The 24,369-nt window shown below is 36.6% G+C and overlaps 1 protein-coding gene across 2 annotated transcripts in view; it reads right to left on the reverse strand.

Annotated features, from left to right (window-relative positions):
* Positions 1–2,555: 2,555 nt before the first annotated feature.
* The window catches only part of PPP2R3B (protein phosphatase 2, regulatory subunit B'', beta), a 51,309-nt gene continuing 29,495 nt past the window's right edge, over positions 2,556–24,369 (reverse strand). For both annotated transcript variants that reach the window (XM_010287648.1, XM_010287649.1), the window contains exons 3-13: positions 22,671–22,774; positions 22,016–22,118; positions 21,225–21,299; positions 17,691–17,777; positions 17,113–17,269; positions 14,925–14,973; positions 13,532–13,621; positions 12,636–12,811; positions 9,098–9,216; positions 8,890–8,996; positions 2,556–3,091 (exon numbers count right to left, since the gene is read on the reverse strand). In XM_010287648.1, coding sequence (XP_010285950.1) covers positions 2,947–3,091; positions 8,890–8,996; positions 9,098–9,216; positions 12,636–12,811; positions 13,532–13,621; positions 14,925–14,973; positions 17,113–17,269; positions 17,691–17,777; positions 21,225–21,299; positions 22,016–22,118; positions 22,671–22,774 — 1,212 coding nt within the window. In that variant the 3' untranslated portion in view covers positions 2,556–2,946. The remainder of the gene's footprint in view (positions 3,092–8,889; positions 8,997–9,097; positions 9,217–12,635; positions 12,812–13,531; positions 13,622–14,924; positions 14,974–17,112; positions 17,270–17,690; positions 17,778–21,224; positions 21,300–22,015; positions 22,119–22,670; positions 22,775–24,369) is intronic.

Consider the following 24,369-nt stretch of genomic DNA (forward strand, 5'->3'; position numbering starts at 1 on the left):
GCAGGTGACTTGGCCGCCGTGTCCTGCCTGAAAGGTGGAAAATCTGGATCCAATCATCTAGAAGCATTTCTAAATTCCAGTGCTTACAGAGATGTGGTTAGCGGTCTGCGGGGATCAGGACATCTTCCCAAGAGGTTTGCATCACGGCTTCTAAGGAACCAAGAAAGAAACAGCAGACCAGTTGACTGAGTATTTTCCTCTGGAAGGAATCCTTCATACACAGTGATCATGTGGTATTTACTTGGAAAATAGAAAGCCTGAGAAGATGATGTAATTAGGCTGTAAATATGGCCCCTCAAAAGAAGTTTTTCCATTAAGAACTTGTAAATGTTCTTCACTCAGGAGTGTTTAAGAGGCAGTAGGCCAGGGTGTGCTGGCCGCTTTTGCTGACCTTTTGTTGCTGCTCCGTGGAATTGTACATTGCATTAATCCTATCAATCATCAGCTTTATTTTTTTTTAATATATATATAATTGTAACTGTGTAAAATAAACTGCATAACCCATTGCTAGTGCAAGTGATATTCCCACGCTAAGTCTGGAGCAAGAAGGGCAGCAGTGCTCCTGGCATTCTAGTTTCCCTGTTATTAAAACTATAAACTGAAAGTGAGCTCCCATGAACTGGAAATGAAAGCCCTGAACATATCTCCCAGGTATTCTGAAGTGGCAATAGTAAAGCCATTATGTTTCATTTTGCATAGTTAAGTATGTGGTAGGCTAATGCAAGGGGAGAGGTATCACTCCACTCACCCAGATCAACTAGTTCGCAGTTCCCCTGTGCCTCCCCCCACTGTACCTGGACTGTTTCCCTCTTCCATCTGGATTTATAAATCTAGGCCTAAACACTTACCAGGTAGGCAGACTACAGCTGGGCTTGGACTAAGAATACATTTACACCTGGGACCACATCAAACATGCAGATGCTTTAATTCTTGTAATGAAGGACAAGGACTGGGAATGGCCTTCTGGGGGAAGGTACAGTCATTGTTCTAGTTCATGTATTGCAAGAAAAGTCACTTCCACAATAACACCGTAATTTGCTCTAGTAGAGCTGTTCAAATCCTTTAGGAAAAAAGGGACTTGGTTATCACAAGTGTAACTGAGAGCAGGATGTAAGAGGCACTTCATTAAACACAAAGTGGCAACAACAGCTACAGGCTCTGCAGGAGAGACCCATGCTGCACCATAGCTCCGTGTGTTTTCAGAGAAATGTCACTGTGTGATGAGAAAGCCCTTGGCTGTACCTGCCCCTTTACAGACCTCCTTCTTAAGAAGGGGGTTCCAACTGAAGGGTTTCAGGTAGGGAGAAGCAGCACATCACCACCTCTTGAACAGCAGTAGAAGTTCAGGATCGTCATCTAGAAAGCCAGCTGCTCAGCCCTTCCACAACACCTCAGGGAACAGAGCTTAACATAAATGCTCTAGCTTTACTGTTGAAAAACCCCAAACTGTGGGCAAGTAGCAAAAGGTATCTGACCAACACCAGAGAAATCTTGACATGGACAAGTTTCCATTAAAAGGGGAATGATCAACCCTCATTTTATTTTTAGAATCCTTGCAATGGTATTAAAATGACACGAGTTTTGCATGGTGAGGTTCACTAACAGATGTCAGTAGCAAGTTTCATTACTTACAAACCTAGGTATCTTAAGTCTCTAATGAGATGGTGTGATGAGTTGAGTGGAACAGATTTCTCTGTACTGCTTCCAGCTGTTCAGCAACACTGTCTTTTGGATGGAGAAAAACCTGCTAGAGCTTGATTGCTTTGAATATGCAGCTTGGTGTAATTATCCAACCAGACTGCATACATGTGTAACCCATCATATCCTAAGTGGTTCTTTAGTAGTAAGTTAATTGTGTGTACTACATACCATAATAATGAGAACTGTTAAATTACATGTATGAAAATCTTTATTTGAAAATACAAACATGATTTTTAAACATTTTAACAGATTACACTGCAACCAAAAAATAACTTACATCTTTTTGTACATTTTTTTCCCTCAACAAAATCAGTTTAACAATAAGTGAGGCAACAATTTCAAACTGCTGTGACACGGATGAATATCCATGGAATGTGTCAATAGCAAACAACTGAAGGGAGGGGGACAGACAAAAGCACTGAATGCCCACAACAAATTAGTGCACATCACTGATCAAGTAACATTTATACAAATAATTTTTAAAAAATTGGTTCCTTCTACATAAATTAACACACTCATTTTGGATCAAGTATGAACAATAAAACAGACTTCATTGTTAAATAACCTTTTTATAGTGAACATCAATGAAAAGACTGAAGTTTAAAGGGGCAAGCAAAATTAAAGTTGGGGCAAACAAGGACTACACAGAAGTGATTTATCTCAGGCATTCGCTTTCCGTGTGCACTAATATGCTCAGCTAGTCAAACAAAACTCTATTTGTAAATGAGAGCTTAATCACGCACTCATCGTCATGTCTCTTCTTTGCCAAGGCATAAACACCCTAGAACTGTCTATGAGCATGTAAGCATCGCAGGCCTGGTATAAATTGTCTCCTGACCTCCCACACCAGGACAGGAATACCTGTTCACATATGGGATGGAAATGGTCAGTGCACCACACATCAACTTGGAGATAATTACACAGTTCTCATAAAAACAGTAGATTACTTTTCTCTAACATCAAATATTGTTATTCTTCCAAAAAGGAATTATGCAACATCTGTAAATAAATATTTTAATCTATTTTACAAACTATAGACTATTGAATAAATACAAAAGTTTTCATCATTCCATACAAATGCACTTTTTATTTAAAAGGTAGTGTAGTGATTAAATATTCTTAGCGCAAAACTGAGCTGACTTCCTGGAAACAAAACCTACAGAAAGGTGTGTGTATATGTGTGTGTGTAGCAGACCTGCTGCAGACTGTCCCTTCTCTTCTGCAAGTGTTGACCATAAATAGCCATTACTCAAAGTCCTCTTCATAGTCATATTCATCCAAGTCTACATCAGCCAGATGGGACGGCATTTCAAAAAATGGTCTTTTTTCCATTTGATACCTTAGGACATTGGCCTTCTGATGGTCTACAGGATTCAGTTCTGCTTCATACCTAGCAGCAGGCAAAAAAAAAAAAAAAAAAAAAAAAGAAAAGGCGAGAGAGTCTCACTGCATTGGGAAGTGCCCAAATGTTAGAACACTAACAAGGCACCTGCAGGAAGAAGATAATTTCCAATATGTTATATTTACAATCAAGAAACATGTAACCAGAAACAGTACTAGGTCTCCATCATAATTACTTGAATTTAAGTTAGCTTACTCTCCCATCACTTGCAGAGCTCAGTAGTGAGATACATAGCTTTACTGGAGGGACTCAAAGCACATACTGCTCTAGTGGACAAGTCCTAAGCTAGAAATGGACAAATGCAAGCCTTAAGTGCTTGACAGACGCCCTTCCAGGTCTTTTCAAAGAAAGCTGCAATTATGCTGGATTAGGTAGAACAAACCACACCTGTAGTAGATACAAAAGAGGAAGAATACTGAAAGTGTTATTAAAATGCGCATGAGCACAAGGAAGCGATAGCAACCACCTGTGTATTTACAGCAGATGCTAGAAAGCAAAAGCCAATTGTTTAATGAGAAATTACTGATAACCACCTGCTGCTGCTGAAAATGAACAGATGGAAAATGAAATGTAATGTTTAACTAACTCAAGTCAGTGACAGCTGATATTTAAAAAAAGATCAGCTTCAGCACTGTTTAGGTGGGATCAATCTGAAATTGATAGCCATTTAAAAAAAAAAACATAAATCTCTGTAGAGATTTATGATGTCAGATTAACAAACTGATAATTTCCTGGGCTAGGCTGACTCAGGTTCGTGCACATCTTCCCAAGTGCTACTGAATCTCATCTCTGCACGCCATCATTTCCATCTGCTTAACAAGACTAGGCAAAGGATGAGCTTTAGACACTGCAGTATCTGGTCTTCACACGTGACTTCATAATGGCATTATGACGATTAAGAGAAGTATTCTTTCAGAGAAAGACATAGGGCAAAGAAAAGTTAAATACCAAGATTCCACTACTAACACTAAAATCAGAGCAGCATTAACAGCGGAGGTGGGAGGAAGAACATTTTCAATTGTGAATGCAATTCTGTTGAAACACGTCATAGATAAACTATTAAGCATCTGAAGCCAGCTTCACCACCATTTTAAGTAAAAAAAAAAAAGTAAGAAAATAAAGATGCTTTGATAACATCAGGTAAAGATTAAGCAGTGAGTAAAAAATAGTTCCTGCTCTTCTTTCCCTTTTGTTGTTTTGTTTGGGGTTTTTTTGTGGGTTTTTTTGTTGTTATTTCATCCTCCCCTAGGGTACTAAAGCCTCGACTACGTGAGCATCAATCAGTGCTTTGGCAGTGAACAGAATACTTTGGGTTTCTCCCATAAGTTCACTACTGACTTGACCTTTTCATCCCAGGAGTTACTTTCCTGAGTTAAACATTTGAAAACAAGGGTTTGGGAAGAAAGATGCATGTTCTACCATAACAACAGTTTTGGCTCACAAACCTGTAATTCATAATAATCTTCTACACTATTAATTCCATCCTTTTGAGAAAGGTTTTTTTCCCCCCCTTTTTTTTTTTAGAACAGAAACATCTTGAACACACCTTTGGGATTTGTTTATTGTACAGTGATACAGAGAGATGACAGCAGCTTTTCCAGTCATTAAAAATGGCAGCATGAAGATACCCCACATACTATTTGCAGGTTCCATCTATCCTATACTCAGAAGACTGTTATTCAAACATGATTGGACCAGATGAAGATCCTCCTCTCTTCCAAAGCTTTGGTAGCTTCAGGGACTTTCACTGCTTTACACGATATTTAAGTTTAAGGGCATTTAGAAACGCTGTCCCAGTTTTACACATCTGGGCACTGAAATTATGTGAGTTACTTCTCACAATATTAGAAAGTCTATTGCTATTCCCAGCATAGAGCTTTTTATGGAAACATAACCATACAGCTACAACACCTAAATAGTCCTTTTCCCCCCCTCCTTGCATTTCTAAAGCTCAGGTAAATGTAAAGAAATCAGCCTATTTCTAGACTTCTGTATACCACTCCCAAGTTTCAGATCAACTGTGTTAATGGAAGTGTCAGGAATATATTTACCATAGAAGTACCAAATTAAAAATTCATACTGGATTGTCAAACAGTCACTTCAGGCAGGCATTACAACCCTTTAAGTATAGTAAGTGATTTCAAGGAAGGTTTTTATACAACACTAACTTAAAATGCTTATAATAATTTTTTGTTAATGTTTTTGTTCATCAAACTTGCCTAACAGCAGCAAGGAAACTTTTAGTAGCCTTGTGTTTCTCTGAGCTTTGTTTTTCAGGACAATTGTAGGAAAAAAAGATTTGGACAGTCCTACTTCAGCATTAAGTTTTGAACACACTTTTGGTGGCCTTTGCTTTTAGAAAGCATTCAAATTTTAAGCCAGATTTGACAAAGCCTCCCTGAGACAGATCAGAACACTTCTCTTTAGATTTTCACCTGTTTGCTCACAACTTAGATTCAGTTGCTTATTTGATAAAGAATTTGGAAGGTATCCCAACTTTGCTCTTTATTAAAAAAAAAAAATCTCAATTCAATGGTTTAAATGCAAGTCTTCACATGCTTCTGATATAAGGGCAGGCAGAAATCAGTAAGATGAAGCGTAATACTTGTTTCTATTTGGTCAGTCCAAATACATCTTACATATGGTTGCATATATGATACTTGAAACACTTTGGCAAATTATGAAGTGGTAGTTGATGAAGACAACGAGCATTATAATCTATACTCCAAGGAAACACTAAGCACCAAAGCTTCAGGAACGCTTGGATAAAAGCTTTTATCCATCAGTGTGGAGGGCCAACAGTTAAAGCTGTGGCTTATGCATCAAACCTAACTAGGGATACAGAAAGTAATTACATAAATAAAATGCATGATTTTTTGGGCTGTGCTTCCATAGGATGCAATATTTTTCTTCAATTGTCAGGTTTTTTTCTATAAGATCTGTGACAAGTCTGCTAATGCAGAGGCAACCTACAACCACTTTGTTCACAAGCTCCAGGCTCAAAAGTAATGAGAAATTGGACATTTTAGCATTATACACCTCTCCTCCATAGCCCAGCATACTCTGCTATATTATTCTTAGAATAACACTCTGGTTTTCCTTAAGGAGTGTATTTACACAGTGAAGGTGCATTTTTTTCAAGTTTTAGGGTTATTAGGATTCTGCTTTACATACAGTAAGTTCCACAATACTCTCTGTATTACTTAAGTTGTAATTGCATGAGCATATAAAGAAGACTGTGCCTATGCTGTAGAGAGAACAAACTTCATAGAAGTACCTGAAAAAAAAAGCGTCCAAGACCTGTTAGAATTCTACTGGAGAGTGAAAATTTATCTTAAGTTTTTAAATATAATCTGAAGGTTTAACTTGAGACATGTTTTGTATTTCAGTTTCTATTTTGTCCACTTTCTATGTAAAGGCATGAATACACCGTGAATAATTTTTTTCATGGAAAACACCAGAACCGATCTGACCCCAAGAATACTGGCTGTGAATGTTGCAGCTTTTATCCTCACCAGGAGCAGATATCTTGGAGGGGGGTGGAAAATACATAAAAATAAAATAATTTAGGCTAAACAATAATCACAGAGATGCTCCTAGCTCAGAGAAATAGCTGCAGTCAGTGAGCTCATAACTGAATCAGAATAAAAGGACCTTGAGGCTTGCTCTTTATATCCCGTCTGCACTCGTGGGTGCAATGTGCCTAAACATTATCTTAGAACTTTACAAAATTACACTTGTCTGCCACAGCCAACAGCCCAGTAATTTCAAACCGTTAATCAGAGGTGCAGAGTAACCCAACCTCCTGCCATGCAGGTCCCTTACTGCTAATGTCAAAAGGATATTTTGCCTCTAATTAATTTTAGTTGCCAGTGACACTGCATGCAGTCTCAGGACAGCACACCAGAGGAACAGCTGAAATCCTTCCTTGAATATTTAGGTAAGGATTAGCTTTTACAGACCATATAGTATACTTCTGCACCCTCAGTATATCTTAACTGACAAAAGAACTAGTTTCCCAGTGTATTTCACAGCAAAGCCATAAGAGGCTTTAAGAGCTATAAGACAGAATAATAGGATCTTAATGGAATCCAGGAAACCTGCATTTACCTATCAACTCTCAGGTGACCTTGAGACAAATTTAGTCAAAAACCATCTGAATTTCACAACTTTGTGTCTGAAAATGGGCAAAGTGGTCTTACCACTCAAATTCTAGAAAGTCATAGCAGAATTTTTAAACAGGAAAATAGACACACAGCTACTGTGATAGAAGTAAATACACAGACAGCAGGAGAGAAAATAAGGGTAAAACAGCAAAGGTGTAAAACATTTGAGGAAGTGGTTCTAGTTAAGATTTAAGACGTTTGGATTCAGGAGCCCTGAAGTACTGTTAAATGCTATTCACTCCTGTCAAGCCTGGGCTCTCAGGCTGACCTGCTGATGCACTGATTTCCTGTGTCATATTATAAAGGGGCCCCTCTGACAGACACCAAGATGATGGCAGACACTGTAGGGGCTGGTCTGACCCTGTCACAAGCAGCCTAAGTCCACCAGTAACTTTTCAAAATTTTGGCTCCTGATGGTTTAAACATGTTAATTTTATAAGGACATTCGAAAACAGAGGGCCAAAAATCTGAGTCCTTCACCGGTTTATAAGAATCCCACTAGTTTTGTCAGCTGAGTTACAAATAAATAAAGCTTCACAGCCAGCAAGAGCATAGGAACTTTTCTTTCCCCTGATCCATCAAAGGTATTACACTTGGCAGTACAGTGTCTCAAAAAACTCTAAAAAATGTACATACCTATTCTGTACCTTCCTCAAACTTCGACCATGACCTTAAGAGATTAAGCAAGATAAAAAATATTGAAGGTTTAATCTTGCCTGACTCACAGCACAAAGCTTGTTATTTTTTGGCTTGTTAATTCTGTAATATTAATCAATTCTTGCAAAGGATTCCATGAAGAGTTAAGAGTATGAACCCCTTCGATGCTGAAAGGGCTGGGTGATAACAATTCTCTCTCTCCCCTCTTTCCTTCCTCATACACTTTCTGTTATGAAGTTTCTTGAAATCAATGTGTTAAGAGGATTTTGCTTTCTTGGGTTTTAAAGCAGTCTCAAATATTGAGCTAGTCATTCTCTAAAATCTTGGCAAGAATTACAGACATTTAAAAGTGAGATATTGATGTAGGAAATGCAGGAAAATGTGTTTTCTCTAGACAGGTCCATCAAACTCAAGGTCTAAAACAAGTTAAATTTGTACTTGTTTTCCTTATCTTTTTAAATAATGAAAACAACTGAACAGCAAATTCAAGACTTTGGATTCCAAGAGACTCTGGAAGCTACACAGCAAAAGTAAAGGAGTGATTTTGAAACAGCAAGATTTATTATGTTATTTACTGTTACAGAACTATGAGATAATACTTCTAAGCTGATATAACTGTGTTCAGAAGTGAGATTCCACCCCCCATCCCCAAAAGCTCCTAATGAAGCTTAACAACAAGCTACAAAAATTAATGTTGTATTTTGTTTAGAGTTGAAGCTTTTTAAAAACTTCTTTCTTCTGAAAATTTGAAGTAAGACCTTTTCTTTCACAAAGCAAATGTGATCACAAACTGTCAAGTAATATTTCATTCAAGATACAAGCAAGGTTCTTCCTCCCTCACCGAGCACACTGCTAAACACAACAGCAGCAATATTCTACAAAAATAGCATTAAGGATGATAGCGATGGTGAGGTTCTACATTAGTAGAGAGGATTCGTACTAACCCTCCTGCTACATTCTTACCCGTCATTCCACTGGTCACTGGCTGCCTCTTCTGCCACCAAGATATCATACTCTTCAGCAGCATACTTCTCCCAGTCAGAGACCTCTTGGCTCTCACCTTCACCATCCTAAACAATCACATTGCAAGTTAGATAAAAACATATTAATTAAGCACATAGCTAAAAAAAAAAAAAAACACAAAACACCACATTTAAAGCTTCATACTCACCCGCAACATAGAAAACTGATCCTTCTGTTCATGGTCGAGGTATTTTTCAATATTGAAAAAAGTATCAAAAAACACATTTGTCAACTTGCATTGCTTTAAATCATGCAGAGTAATTTTTCCTGTAAAGAAGTTTATGAGATATTTAGAGATGAAGTTACCCTTTCTCCAAAGAGGAGGAATGTTATTAAAAAGTTAAGTCATCATTATGCTCTAGAATATTTGTCACTGACACTTAATGCAATGGGAGAGAAGTGAATAGGTAAAATACACACCCAGAGAAGTGTCCTTCAAAGTGGACAAAACTTTTAAATGTTTCACATCTGTTACTTGCTTTAGCTATCATCCTACTGCCTTTCAATATCTTGGAGTGAGATGCAATCTACCTCACTTAGCTATTAAAAATCATTTAAGCTATTTGTCTAAGCTTCCTCAGGAGACAGAAGTCCTCAGTGAGCTAGCCATTCCTTCCCCAGAAGTGCCTGGGTAGCAGGTAGGAAGCTCCTCTGGCAGCGGCTCTTTCTCTTCCCTGACTTGAAAGAAAAATGTGTGACGGAGATGACAGTGTGCGAGTATGCTTCATACAAATGAATTTTTCATAGAGACTAGTTTGTCACACTTGTCTAGCCTGATCCATATTTACTGCTTGAGAGGAAAGCTAAATGCTCAGAGGTGGTTTGTTTGGTTTTTTTATAAAGTGATACATTAAAGACTCAAATCAATAGATCTGTTAAGTGTTAGAAGTCTTTGTCAGGTTGCTCAGAAATGTTACCTTATTTCAAAGCAGAGTATTAAGCTTCTACAGAATAACTGAAAAATACCAGACATACAGGAAAAGACAGATGGCTATCCTTAAAACTCCCCTTTATTGATTCACCTGAAATATGGCCAGTCTTCTGTTGTCAATCAAAGAGGGGCTAACTACAGATGTTACGGAACAGTTCAATGAAAGCCAGACTTAGAACAGCATTTCCTCATCATACTGTCCTGGCCTCTAACAAAGTACCAGTCAAGGACATCAGAAGGATGCAAAATAAGAACCCCATTTGGAAATGGTTGCCACACTTGTGTCTGTCGCCATCTGAAGTGCCCTAGTGTATTCTGCCTGGCTTATAGCTGATGCTCCAGAACACTACAGATCCCTCATAGCACCTGTGTCATATCTGTCAGACCCACACAGATGTCTGATGTATTGTTCCGTCTCAAGTGGCAGCAACTCTCCACAACCAAGCAACTGATTTGAGTCTTAGTTATGTAAGCTCCCAATTTAACTTAGACACCTATATTTGGTTCCTTGATTTGCTCTCCATTTTCCATTTATTGCAATGGAAGTTTAGACACCTAATACTCACGTAGATGACTACATTCTCTCTCAAAGACCAACAAAAAAAAAAGAAATTGAGATAACTAAATTCGGGTCTCCACAAATTAAAAAAAAAATTGCTTTTTGATACACAGAGCATCCAGTAAAAAACTGTATCACAGTTTAGCCATAAATGTATGAAAGTGCCTTTTGTTTCAAATCTATCAAGTGAAACATCATTTTATGCCGCTAGTTTTTGCATAGGAAAACAGAAGAATTTCTTTCTTAATCCACCTTTTAAACATCACCCAGTTCTTATTAAAAAAAAAAAAAAATCAACCCTTCACAATCAGCTTTCATTTTCATTACCCTAAATCATTCTTGTCTCGGTTGTGTTTCACAGCCTCCTTTTATCATCTTCATGATATAGAAGAGATACATCACTCTTGTTTCATTTGAAATGCAGAACAGAAACATTATTGAAGATGTCTGCCTTTCAGAAGCATAGTGTACAAGACTGCAAGGGAACCCCTAGGTTTGGGAGGCTATCGTAGGCAACTACTGTATAACAAATCCTTTCCTCGGAGCTTACTTCACCTCACCGTAAATGCTCCCCACTCCCCATGCATTATACAATGTTTGTCTACCACTTCATTCTGCTGGTATGCAGAATTGAGCTTCCAGATGAAACATATTTAACACTCCTCTTTCATTTACAGCTTTTTTCATACGCCTTTACAAATGTGTTTTCACCTAGCAAATCCATATTAACTTGGTTTAAATAAGAATATGAAGCTTTAAGTTCTAGTTTTGAGCTATTTCAATTCCCTTAGCATGCAAAAAGTAATGTCTCAATATAAGACAACTGCTTTTAAAAAAAAAATTAAGTTTCTTGTAATTTAAATATTCTTCATACTAGAAAGGTGGGCAATAAGCAAAACTATTTATTATTAATTGATTCTCTAACCATAATTTTATAGACAGCAAACAGAACCACCCTCTTATACATTCAACTACAGTGATACTTGAAATTCAAGTAGGAAGAACTCAGTGCTTTGTCTAGAAGTGTCTAAATGTGAAACACTAGCACAACATTGCATTTGCTAAACAAAGGCATTAAGTAAGATGGTCAACGATTTTCTTTACCATAAAAAGTAGCAAACATTACTATATGTGATAGAGGTTGCTACTCCTATCAAACACTTCAAGAACAAATAGGCAAGTTCTAAATTCATTGCAATGCACAGTCCGTACACTAATAGCAACCAGACTGTATTGCCAAGTCCTTTTACACACTGAAATTCACATTAAAATGTGTAGCCATTATAAGGGTTATTACTGCTAATTGTGGTCAAGTGTTGAGACATTAAGTTTAGATACAGGTTGACCTCAGTTGTGTGACCTTCAGCAAATCCCTGAAGACTAATCCATCATGGCTACAACAGTTTCGTCAACTTGTGAGACAAATATCAGAAACAGCACAGAGGCAGAGGCCATGAACATGCAAGATATCACTCTTCAACACCACAGTAATATGTTTACCAAGCATGCAAAAATATTTTTAGTATTGAGCAGCACAGAAGGGTAAATATGAAGTGAGCATCATGCTCACGTCGTAAGTTTTTTTCAGGTGTAAAATGTAAACTCAAGTTTCATCAGCTAAAGATCACGTATGTCAAATGCAGGAGGGTAGAATGCCAATCTATGAAGGTTCAAATGAATGCAGAAAATAGTCAAAAAATAAGAACAGTTTACTATTCAGTTATTTAAGCCCCTTGACATTGGCATGAACTTCCTAAGGGCAGCTTAAGCTTCTAACCTCAAGTCAGTCATTACTGATCTACAGAGACAAATACTGTTTAGAAACTGTTCCCTCTGAAAGAATCTCTATTAAATGAGTACTAGAACAGGTAAGAGGCAAGTGAACAGAACAGTCAAGATCTTTTCTTGAGAGCATCACCTCAGCCAGACAGTGACAAGATTTCATTTAAGACTAAACATGGCTACAAGCCCAAAATGAAAGCCTACAAGGAATTTTAAAGCATCATAGTAAATTTTGATATGAAAATGAATGCGGGCCTGCCATTGGAAGGCTATTCAATTAATAAGCTCTAACAGACTTCAGAGAAAAGACAAACTAAAGGCATATTCTTTGCATGATCAGCTGAGTGCTCTTAAGGGTGCACTAACTCCTAATCCAGAGAAACAGAGGTTACATATAGAAAAGGATTTTATTACCTTCATATTGTGGCTTCACGAGATCCAGCATCTGGCACAAACAATCTTCAAATGGCAAAGGTTCTATGGCCATGTTATCTAATTTTTGGCACTGTTCTTCATAAAAATACTCCAATTCATACATAGACAAAGCACCATCACCATCGAGATCCATGCAGCGAAACCAGTATTCAATGCTGAAATTCAGTAATTAATAGCAAAGAACTGTTTACACAAATAGTAGAGAATTTTAAGAATTTATGTTGCCTGTTTTAAAGGCTATGTTACTTACAGATGCAAAACTAGACTTAAGACTACATTTCATAATGCCACAGGAGGTCATTAAACACCACCTACTGTGGTCAAAGTTTCTGGTATTTGCTATGCCATACATTACTACATTTTAAAACACTCTTTGTTGTGGGTGGATGAGGGACAAGATGACTGAAACATGTGGCTTTACACAAAAACTCAAGGGAGCCAAGGAAAAATTGAATTGTGCATGAAAACACAAGTTCTTTTTTCATATCGAACAAGCCAGTTACAAGGCAGGTTTCTTATCAATATCCTACAGCTAATGCTAGCTGTATCATGGTGCCAGTGACTTTGGGAAATATCTGCAATTTCCTTTATCTATGACCCTGTCGGTAAGTAGGGCACACAGAGCATATGTAACAATACAATTTAATTAGCCTCTTTAAAAAAAATCATTAAAATAGACTTTTACAGCAGCAACAATAGACAACACTGAAAAATAAGAACGATGCAACAACCTGGGCCAGTTTTCCACTCATGTTTTTACAGTTAAGCGAAGAAGTTAAACTCAGAGTTCCAGCTGAGCATCAATGGTCCCCATTTATGGGCTGGAAAACCAATAAAGGCAGTCTATTTCTGTTAAAACATAAATTCATTCTTACCTAGTTGGTGTCTTCTTGTCCTCTTCAGATATCAAAAACCAGACAAAATCAGCATAGCTAATCTTCCCATCTTTTTGTGCTTTTCTACCTCTTGAAGGCCAATGAGGAAAAACATAGAAAATTTATTTTAAAACACCTAGCTTTTACTAACCAAAATTAAGGATTATTTTCCTCTGTGCTATTAACTGTTTATTTACTCCTAAACAATACGGTGTTCTTAAAGGTGACTTGTCACAGACTACTTTGATCATTCAGGATAAACAGCTTGTGTGGTCTGTTCTGTTTCTACTGCAGTAGGCAAAGAGGTAGGGAGCAGCTATAGGAGGAAGGTAGCACTCTGTTCAGAAGGACTTACAGCTTTCCTTCCTGGGTGGCAATAGCACTGCTTAATTGTTAACAGAAGAGATTTTAAATTTTAAAATTAATTAAAAAAATACTATATACAAATACACATGCATTTCAGAATTTCTGTTCAGGTAGAAGTGATGAGAACTTAAAGCTGTACAGAACTCCACTAGCTAAAAGCACTGGAATGGAAATATGAAGATAAAAATGAAGTAAAAACATTCAGGAAGTAAGTGTTTGTGGCAAGAACTAATTGTCTGTTTCTACACTCATACCACAGAACACAGCATCCAAACATGTTCTGAAAACACATGGTTAGTCTACCTAGTAAAAAGTCAGGTAGGCAGTCCCTAGACATATTACATTTCATTCCTCAAATCCATTTTTTTGCTGTTTTATCCTAAGATGTCTAGAAAAATATGGTATATGTATTGTCTTGCCTAAAAAACTCACATTAAGGACTAAGCTCTAGACATATGCCTGCCAAGTGTAATTTCACTTATTTCAGCTTTTGTTATTTCTGTTTATCAGTTGCTTTCTAGCTGCAGATAATGTGCTAGCAAAATGTTTAAAAAAATGAGTAAAATGCCATAAATACAGGAGAGGAAGTCAATCAAAGTGGGAACAATGAAGAATGACTGTCAAAAATGTGAACTAACTCAACTGGAGGCGTTTTTGTAAATTTGTTGATGCAATAAGCATTGATTTTACAAGTAGTACTGAAAAGTCCAGTTCCCTTTGAAAATTTTACAGATTTGAGGGATGGAAAAACAACAGTGCCAACATTTCTTTTCTCCCTCATTCCCATCCCTGTTAAACCATACAATATCCAATGGCAAGGGTTCATATGGGTAAACAAAGGAGAGTGAACAACTTGGACTGAGCCAAAGGTTCCAAGAGTAGTCTAGTACTACTAGAGTTTAAACTACAATACTAAATCTTGAAATTCACTGTTACATTTCAAGGGCAGGGCATTTTTTTCTAGGAATGTCACACAACTTACAAGAAAATATTAAATTGGATTTAGATCAGCATACAAAATAAATACCTTGTTACTGCTCCCGAGAAGATCCGCTCTATCATCCTATTTGAAATTGCTGTGAAAAAAGGTTTAAAGTAGTGTCAATTACATACAAGTTATTTTTGCTTTGTATTGTCTAGTTGAAAAGTTTATGGGAAACCTCTCATATATACAGAACTGTGAGAAAGACAAAGTGTAGTGCTCATTAATCCGTTTGAGTCCTCTTGGAGAGGATCACTTAACATACGGTCTCCAAAGCAAAGCTAGAACAACCAGCTTTGAATTCAGACTTGATGCAGAAGTAGTAGTGTAATGAATGTAACAAAACAGGCTGATTAATAAGACAGCATTTACCAGTTCTCTGACAAGTAAATCATGTTTTCGAGTGCCATTACATTTACCTGACCTTGGTTTTGGCAAAGAGCCAAAGCAGAACTGGCGCGTTACTACATAATGAGCATACCTAACTGATTCTGACATGGGTCTATTTCTGACATGGTTCTGATCCATGCTTCTATTTTGAAACCATTTCAGGGATTTGAGAGACATGTCTTAACTGAACACTACCTCTTTAAAGGATATTCAATTTACCCTGAGTAACATCTACAAATTCTTCGAAGCAGCATATGATAATATTCTCACAGAAGAAGAATTACTTCTCATTATTCTAGCTCTGAAATTTTTTCAGCATTGTAGAAATACTGATAATTAAAGCAGGTGGGTAACCATTCAAACAGTTCATCTGTTTTATATACTTACAGTGATGCTATCACCGTATCATTCTAGTAAGGACACTAGTCCCTACTTAATATTTATCCCCAGAACTACAGGGTAGCCAGTTTGTTTCAGAAATATATGCTGATGCTGCAGCTTCCTATTTACTTTTGAAACACTGAAGTTGAGAAGGTTGAACAACAACAGCTACATACTTTAATATTTTTCTTACTATGTATAAGCATTTGATCTAGCCTAATTTTAGACCAGTGACAGTACAAAAGGAAGGAATTGATGAAACCAGACTATGTAATTTTGACATGCAAAAAATAGAAGTTCAAGACTAAAGTTGGCTTATCATATCCATTTTATGCTCTTATTTAGTCTAGTTGTCATTAAGCAGCAGCTGTTAAGCTTTAATCAATATTCATAGAATCACAGAATCATTCAGGTTGGAAAACACCTTTAAGACCATTGAGTCCAACCATTAACCTAGCACTGCCAAGTCCACCACTAAACCATGTCCCTAAGCACCACATCTACACATCTCAAATACCTCCAGGGATGGTGACTCCATCACTTCCCTGTGCAGCCTGATCCAGTGCTTGACAACATGGTTTAAAAGTTGCATGGTTTAAAGGATGTAAAAATAAATTGCCAGTGGCATGGTATCAGTTCTGCTTGCTTTCTATAGTGTACTAACTCAGTAGAGCAACCTCTCAAATGAAGGAATCTTTCCTCAGTGTCCAAAAGCGTAGTCAGACTTCATTAGGCAAGTTTTCAGAAGCAAATGGTCAGAATTGTATTTATTCTTTTTAAGGTGGGATAATACTCCACAGCTTAAGTAAGCTTTCCAGTCCTGAAGGGAATACTTTTAAGATGACAATGGACACAAAGCATCCAAAAAACCCAACAGTTCCATAAAAGCTACAAGCATATTTAAAATAGGTACAAGTGCGCAGGACTACACAATCACAGTTATTGTATATTGTGAATGCAGAAAATGTAAAGCTGCTAAATAGTATTAAAACAAGATGTACTGCAGATGAGTTAACAAAACTTTAAAATAAGCAAAGTACCTGAATATGTTTGCCTTTTTCTACTCTTTCCACACCTTGCCATAAGAGCCATGCTACTTGAATAATATCAGTAAAATGGATCCTTTCCAAGATAACAACCCAAAACCACCAAATGCACCCACTTATAATACACCAAAGACTTATATGATTTTTTTAGATCAAGCCTACACACTTACAAATTTTCTTCCTCCTCTACTACTTTGCCAAGATCAGAGTTCAAATTCAGAATGTTCCTCAAATTTGGTATTGCTAGACACAAAGCAGCATTAACAGATTACTTGTCCTGCGTTATTTCACTGAGTCAGCAGGATCAGCTGTATCAACAGACTCATGAACGCTGGCCTTGGCAGCTACACTATTCCTCAGCTGAAAGTTTACAGGTCATTTAATACATGTAAACAAAGGTGCTTCATTTGTCATACCATGATCATTGTGTCGAGCTAAATCCTTCCGATCAATATAGAGGTCATGGTCTGTATCCAGCTCCCAAAATTTGCAATAGATAACATAAAAATGTTCATATGAGAAGTAGTCCGTCAGCTGGTTAATATCAGCTTCCTCTTCCAATAATGCCACATTCTATTATCAGAAGGATAAATAGAACACATTAAAGAATTTGTAAGACATTTGTTGAATAATCCGAGTTCTCATAACCAAGTTAATATCTAACCCTATTTCAGCAGAACAATTTCTGTCTTCAGAGAGAGTGCACACCATGCAGCATGACACAGACTGAACACACAAGGTAGAAAACTAAGGTGTCCATAAAAGAATGAGGTGATCAGCCAGACTTCTTCTAATCACAGATGCATTTATACAGCTCTAGATAAAAGAAAATGACATTTAAACATATTCTAGTGTGTAAGCATTAATGCAATTGAGCCCTCACCTGTTTTTGGAAAAAAAAAAAGCTACTTATGTTACTCCCTTAAGGACTTAGCTAATACAGTTTTCAAACTGGTAGAAACATCCGTCTTGCAAAAATTTAGGTATTATGTACCTGCAGAAAGTTGCTTTTCCTGAGCTCATTACAAGTTATTTTCCCAGACCAGGACCTATTTACTGTATAAAATATTCTCTGTATAACCTGCAAGAAACAAAAAAACAAACAAAAAAAAGAAATGTGATCTTAGGTAAGCTAACTAAATACCCTCCCAAACATTAGTTAAAGATAAGTCTTAGTTCAACTGCATTACACAACTTCATCTATCCCCTATTTCTAGTCTTCTCATTACTTAGCAGGTTGGTACTTCTCTTACATGTCATATTACCAAACCATTTCTAAATCTACCTCTAAGCTCATTTTGATAAGTCTTATTTCAATGCTGCAGCACCCATTTCTCATGCAGTAAAGCTGCAGAATACTTGTATACTACCCAGAATATGTCTACTGGCAATTTCACCACCTCCCAGTCTTCCAGATCTACAGGATATCACCTAATAAACCTATTAATATATCTCATTACTTCAGAATTAGAGACCTATATTTACTATAAGAATATTTTACTTCATAAATGAAGTTACAGAAATAGAACTGGGACTGTTAAAGGATCAGAGTACAGGGGGATGCTGCTACTTCTAAAGTCTGCAAATACAGCAAATCAACATTTGACAGAAAATACTTCCTGCAGATTGAGAGAGAATAGGTTTTCCCCATTTAATTTTATTCTATTTAAAGCTATTTGAAAAAAAAAACCACACGACGCACACGTCAGTAGTATTTAAAAGAAGTACGTAATGGTTTTTAACTGAAGAACAAAATGACTAGTTCTTATGCCATGACTGATATCAGAAGCAGAAACAAATGCATTCAGCTGAGTATCCAATACTTTTGTCAGTTTTACATGTACATTATATTGATAGACTCATACATTCAGCATAATTTGCTTAGTTTCAGTTTACAAACATAAGACTTCAAAATGTTTTTTCTGATTCTTAACTGAATTCAGTATTCATCTCAATTAGTTTGACTTAAGTCAACCAGATATACACTTCCAGTCAGTCAATCACCGCTAACAAAAGCAGACAAAAAACCTAAACATATTATGAACTGTAACTGCTTTACTGGAGATCGATTGCACCTGCTAATCAGCACGACTAAATATTGCATATGTAGCATTTTATTTGCAACACAGCAGTTACTAGCTAAAAAGAAAAAAAATAAAAATCTTAGGAACCCTTTTCCCCCAAATAAAACCTCTACCAAACTAAAGACTTCATTATTTAAGTTTTTATCACTTCAGACTTTAACTACAGTAAATCAATAGCTTAAACAAACCAATCCTTTTTAAATTACAAAATAGAAGAGTAATTTATTCATAAAATTTTAACTAAAGCTTAAACTATAGCATGCAGCAAGCTCTGCAGCTCTTTCTTTGAAGAGGAACAGCTGTTTCAAAGAATCCAGAAAGGAGAATAGACTAGTCTACTTCTGAAACTTAATTAGCTCAATTTTAATTGTGAGTTTAGGGAAGGCCCATTTTTGGCTTACACTACAAAGCAGTTTTTTTCTGAAAAGGTTTTGCCTTAGCTCTGCAACTTAATCCATCTGCATGTCATTATCTCATCTGTTATACATTTAACTGGTCTAAAAATAAAACCAAAATTGAATGTTTGCTAAAGACAACTGGGAACAGACTTAAAAAACGTTTTTCTAAAGTCAGTCGAAACAGAGTATAAGCAAATTTTCAGACAATTGTCTATGCTGCAGAGTGGTTTGTCAGAAGGAAGAGGAAATGATGAAATACAGAGATTTTAATTTCAAGAATTCATAGTTCAGATACATACATAACATACTTGCAGATTAAATGTAGTATCTCATTTGTCAGGGCAAACGTCTTTAATACGTTTCAGCTTTATCCTGAACATATGTACCTAACCTTAACCTGACCAACCAACCTATACTGCAGCCTAGCAGACAGAACTGATTGCTTCCATGGTTGAACAACGCTTACAAGACACCTTCTTTACTAAAGATATGCATGTATGTGTACATACACATATATATGCATGTATATACAAACACAGCAGAAAAACGTGTCATGTAACTTTCAACTGGAAGTTAGCATGAACAGAGATTAAATCTTAACTTGCAATGCTTACAAAATCCTTTCGATAAAGCTTCATGTAGCAAGGTGAAGCTAATTGAATACAGGTATGAAATGCCTTACTTAATCTTAGAGAAAATAATGTACAATTATTAGTAATAACTTGCAGGACAGAATTTTACAAGACTGTATTGGGCAATAATTACTCCATCTGAAAGTAAGACAAGAAGGGGCACAGAGCCCTCCTGTCACTTCTTGATCTGCGGAATAGTATTCCAAATATTGTTGCTATATTCATAGTAATACTCATGTACTTTTGGGATTTTTGATTAAACAGTGATTTCTGTTGTAGACTACACTAAATTTTGTTAGTAAAGTACTGCCAGCACTAATTTATTCAATATTGCTAGACTCAGGCCTACTCAAGTAAGCTGTTCCCCAAAGAAAAGTAACTGGAAATGGCAGGACCTTTTCCTTCCTATGGTCCTTCAGGACAGACAGGAAGCTTGCACAATTTTAAGCAGAGCAGGCTTTGATACAACCCAGAATCCATTAAGAAAGAAACCAGTCACAGGCAGAACATTTCCTTCAGTCACAGCTGACAATAAAGTTCTAGGAGTTCACATAATCATTATAACAAGAAGCAAAACCTAAGGCAGCAGGACATACTTGATAGCCTGGCAGTCTCTGTAAGATGGATATAACGAATCAAAACCAAACGCTTTCAGAAAAACTTCCGCAGTTTTAGTCTGGGTCAAACTATAAGCTGGATAAGAGATTATCAACTCTGCATGTTTTTTTGTTGAAGAATATTCATTAAGCTATTTTTCACATGCACAAAGAAAATGAACCAAATGTCATTTTGAAGAATTTTAGTCTTTTAAGACTTCAAGTGGAATCAGCTGTCTAGTCCATATTTGAGAAAATTTAGTGTCACTGATTTTGCCCTTAGGTACAGAAAGAATACTTCAGTCACATAATGCTAGGAAGAGAGAAATGGAACTTTTCATGTATAAAACCTGCTTAGAAAGAAAAATCCTGAGAGAGGGAAGTGGCAGGGAGCTTCAATATTATCATTATTTTACTTAATACGAACATAATCATGTTAATATAGATCTTTCATTCAAAATTCCATTTAATTAAACCCAGAGTAAGGTCAAGATTCTAATGAGTACAGTCTATAGCCACAATCACGTTTAAGGTAACAGTCTGCTCTTCATTTAATGTTCATTAACTTATCCTACACTACTACAATTCAGTGTTTCTCTCACTAGTATTAAGTTCAGCAATTTCTTGTAAATATTAAAAAATGAAAAACTGACGCTTAAGAAATTGAGTCTTTCTTCACAAGATTTCTAGTTATGTAGAAATGAAGACTGACAGCATGCTCAACTTTTCTCAAGGGACAAAGATGCTTATACATATTGACTAATCTTAATAATTACTTAGTTAACAAGAAATAACTTTTCCAAATAAAAATCACTTACTGTGGTAATGTACCGAGAATGAAATTCAGATGCTTCTTTTAAAAATGATAGGCCAGGATGACTATTCACCACATCCTACACAAAAGGAATAGCAATAGCCCACAGCATTAGTTAGTGACTATAAAAAACAATTAGAACAGAATAGCACATCTGCTTCTTTATCCAAAACAGTTCAAACTAACTATCACAATCATGAAAGATAACTTCATTTACAACATGCTTCATGTAAATAACACTGCTGACTTTTAAAAAGTAAAAGTATCTTTTAAACAAGCCAGATAAACAAAAGCTTTCCTATATTTTAGATGGGCTGAAGATTTTGAACACTGCTGACCATTGTAGCTTGTATTCTGTGGCTGACTACGATTCAGTAAAAGCCAATTTAGGTTTTATTCATTCATTAGTAAAGGTGGTGTCTGCTGCTCATTGAGAGAAACTGCATTAGGTCTTGAATTCATACACCACTTTTCCTTTGCCCTCCAAAGGGCCTCCTTGACTTAAGTAAATTCAACTGCCTTTCTAAACCTTTCTAAATGATACATGTGTAAATCCTACAACAATTTTAAATCCATGCATCTTACTGAAGCTCTTAAAGACCTCATCTTATTCAAAATGATTAACTGTAAAAGAAGTCACTCACTAGCACCTCAGTGGACCATACAAAGTGAGTTACACTAAATGTTATCAATCAACTTTAATGAAGACCATGGAAAAGTATATTTAACTCAAACTCAGAGCTTTGCCAGCTCAATTTTGTTGTGTTTCCAGAACTCATTTCAGCTGTTATTTACTTGTAAAAAAGGAATGAAGTCTTCTTGCACCAAGTAGTTGCATCCAGGGTTCATTAAAAGATGAACAAACTTTGCAGCATCATCATAGCAGGTCTGAAGTATTCTAAAATGTAAAATATCCATTTAATACTCTACAGAGAAAATTGGTCATGCTACCTTGTACAGGCATCTTAGAGCAATGCTTATGGAACTGCAACCAGAACGCTTAATTCAAAAGCTAATTACAAATGTCAAAGTACATTCCAAGTGAACTTATCAAAGCAGTACTGTCTCATAAATTTATGTTAAAGGAGGTAGGCAGACCATGTAATTGATTACAGAAAAGGACATTTTAAAGTTAGAACTAGAAGGAGAACTAGACAGAAAAAGCATTTTGTCCAAAACTGGCATCTACAAGTTAAGGCCATGGTTTTCACTTTTCCCATAAACAGCCAGTCATTTAAAAAAAAAAAGTCTATAAACATTGTAAATACAGACTTGTTTGTTTATGTTAAAGTGATGATTTACTTACAATTTTCCTAGGTACAAGTTTGCTGTCAATGGTTGTTTATGGGAAGGTGTTTTACTCCCCTTTACAGATTGGATCTCAGTCAGAGCCTGAAATATCATGTTTCAATTAAAAAACGTAGTAATTTTAAAAAAGTAATCTACTTACTTCCGCCACATTGCAACAAATTTATGAACTGACACATATCCTGTTCGTTCACCTCCAGCACAATAAAACAAAGGACCTTTCCAGTAAAGTGGGCATTCACAAGCCTAGGATTAAAGTATACATCAAGTCAGTCCACTGATTGCTTATCTGAGGGTTACTCCCTCCCTCATAAATCTTACAAAAATTAAATTTTACAAGTATTAAGAAGAAAACATTAAGGCATAGATTTTTTTTTTTAAACTGTTTCTGAAACCAACTGCACCTTTCAAAATAATTAATTTTAAGCAACTGCTTTAGGCTGAAATCTGAAAGTAGAAAGCAAAACACAGGGCAACTCGCAGCATTCCTAACAGATGCTCTGTCCACCCTCCAAGCAGTCCATGTTAACAAGCTCCACTAAAGAGCTGGATATCATTAACGTGAGCTCAAGACAGCAAACAGTTACACAGCTTCTGAACTGGAGCAAATTTACATTTGTCTGGCTCAGAGGGTGCACATCTTCTATCCAATTTTAAGTCGCAGGCCAGCCTGCCCCGAACAGCAGTATCTTGCTTCAGGATACCCAACAGTTACACCTTCACAGCTTCAATGCTCCCAACTATACAGTGCTGCTTCTGTGTCTGCTCCAAGCTTCCTCAGTCCTAACAGCTAAATACCTACCTCTGGCCTAAAACTGACTATGACCTGGAGTAGTCAGGCATGCTGGCACCTCTGAGAATTTTATGTGGATGTCTGTCAAATAAGACTGTGAATACTGCAACATGTATAAGGTCACTGGAGCAAAAGGACAGCTCCTTCTCAAGCAAGAGTTTAACCAGTACTTTAAAAAATAAGAAAAAGCAAGTTTGACAAATACTCTCCTCAGTCTGAGAGGCTTTTCCCTATGCTTCAGGAGGGTGCCTTTCACAACTGAATTGTGAACAGGGAAGGGTCTCTTCCACCTCTCCCCACTTCTACATGGAAAGGAGCTGTGGAAGGTGGGAACCTTACCATTCAGCTTAGCAGGTAAACACTTCTGGTGAGGCAAACAAGGAGTTTCTGAATGCCCAGTCCTGCTCTTGTGAAAAGTCTTTGTTTCTACTTTCTAGACCCTGGACTTTGCATTTACAATGACGGGAACAGGAATGAGAACCTGAGACTCAGGACCAAGACCATGACATGCAGTGATAATATTTCAAGGGTTGATTCAATATAACAAAATGAAAATTTAAGTTAAATTAAGTAGACTATTGTCTGTTACACAGAAGTTAAGAAATATTTTCTGCTTTCTAAGGTCAGTATTTTGTCACTCTGCCGTAACTCTAAATTAGCTACTCAATAATGACTAGAGGGATGTAATCTCAAGTTATAATTTCTGTCTTTCAATGTCTTTACAACGGAGGTTCCTGACTCTGCTGATGAGAAAAAACAGTGTGGAAGCCTGAAAACAAAACACACATTAGCAGTGCTTTTGCCTTAAGTCTGTTAGTCAATATGGAATGCAGAAAACATAAAATGTGCCCTCCAGTATTTGGTTGTTTATGCAACTAAAAAAAAGTTCAAGATTTGTTTTAGTGTTTGTTTCTTTTTGTAAGTAAAATGCAGTGCCATTTGAGACACAGCTAATGCAAAAATTTCCACACATAATTGTACTATCAACAATGCTGAATTTCATGTCTTACTGGTACTACCTTGTAGGAGATGAACACACATAATGCAA

This window comes from Phaethon lepturus, unplaced genomic scaffold (assembly GCF_000687285.1).
Source record: "Phaethon lepturus isolate BGI_N335 unplaced genomic scaffold, ASM68728v1 scaffold8605, whole genome shotgun sequence".
NCBI lineage: Eukaryota > Metazoa > Chordata > Aves > Phaethontiformes > Phaethontidae > Phaethon > Phaethon lepturus.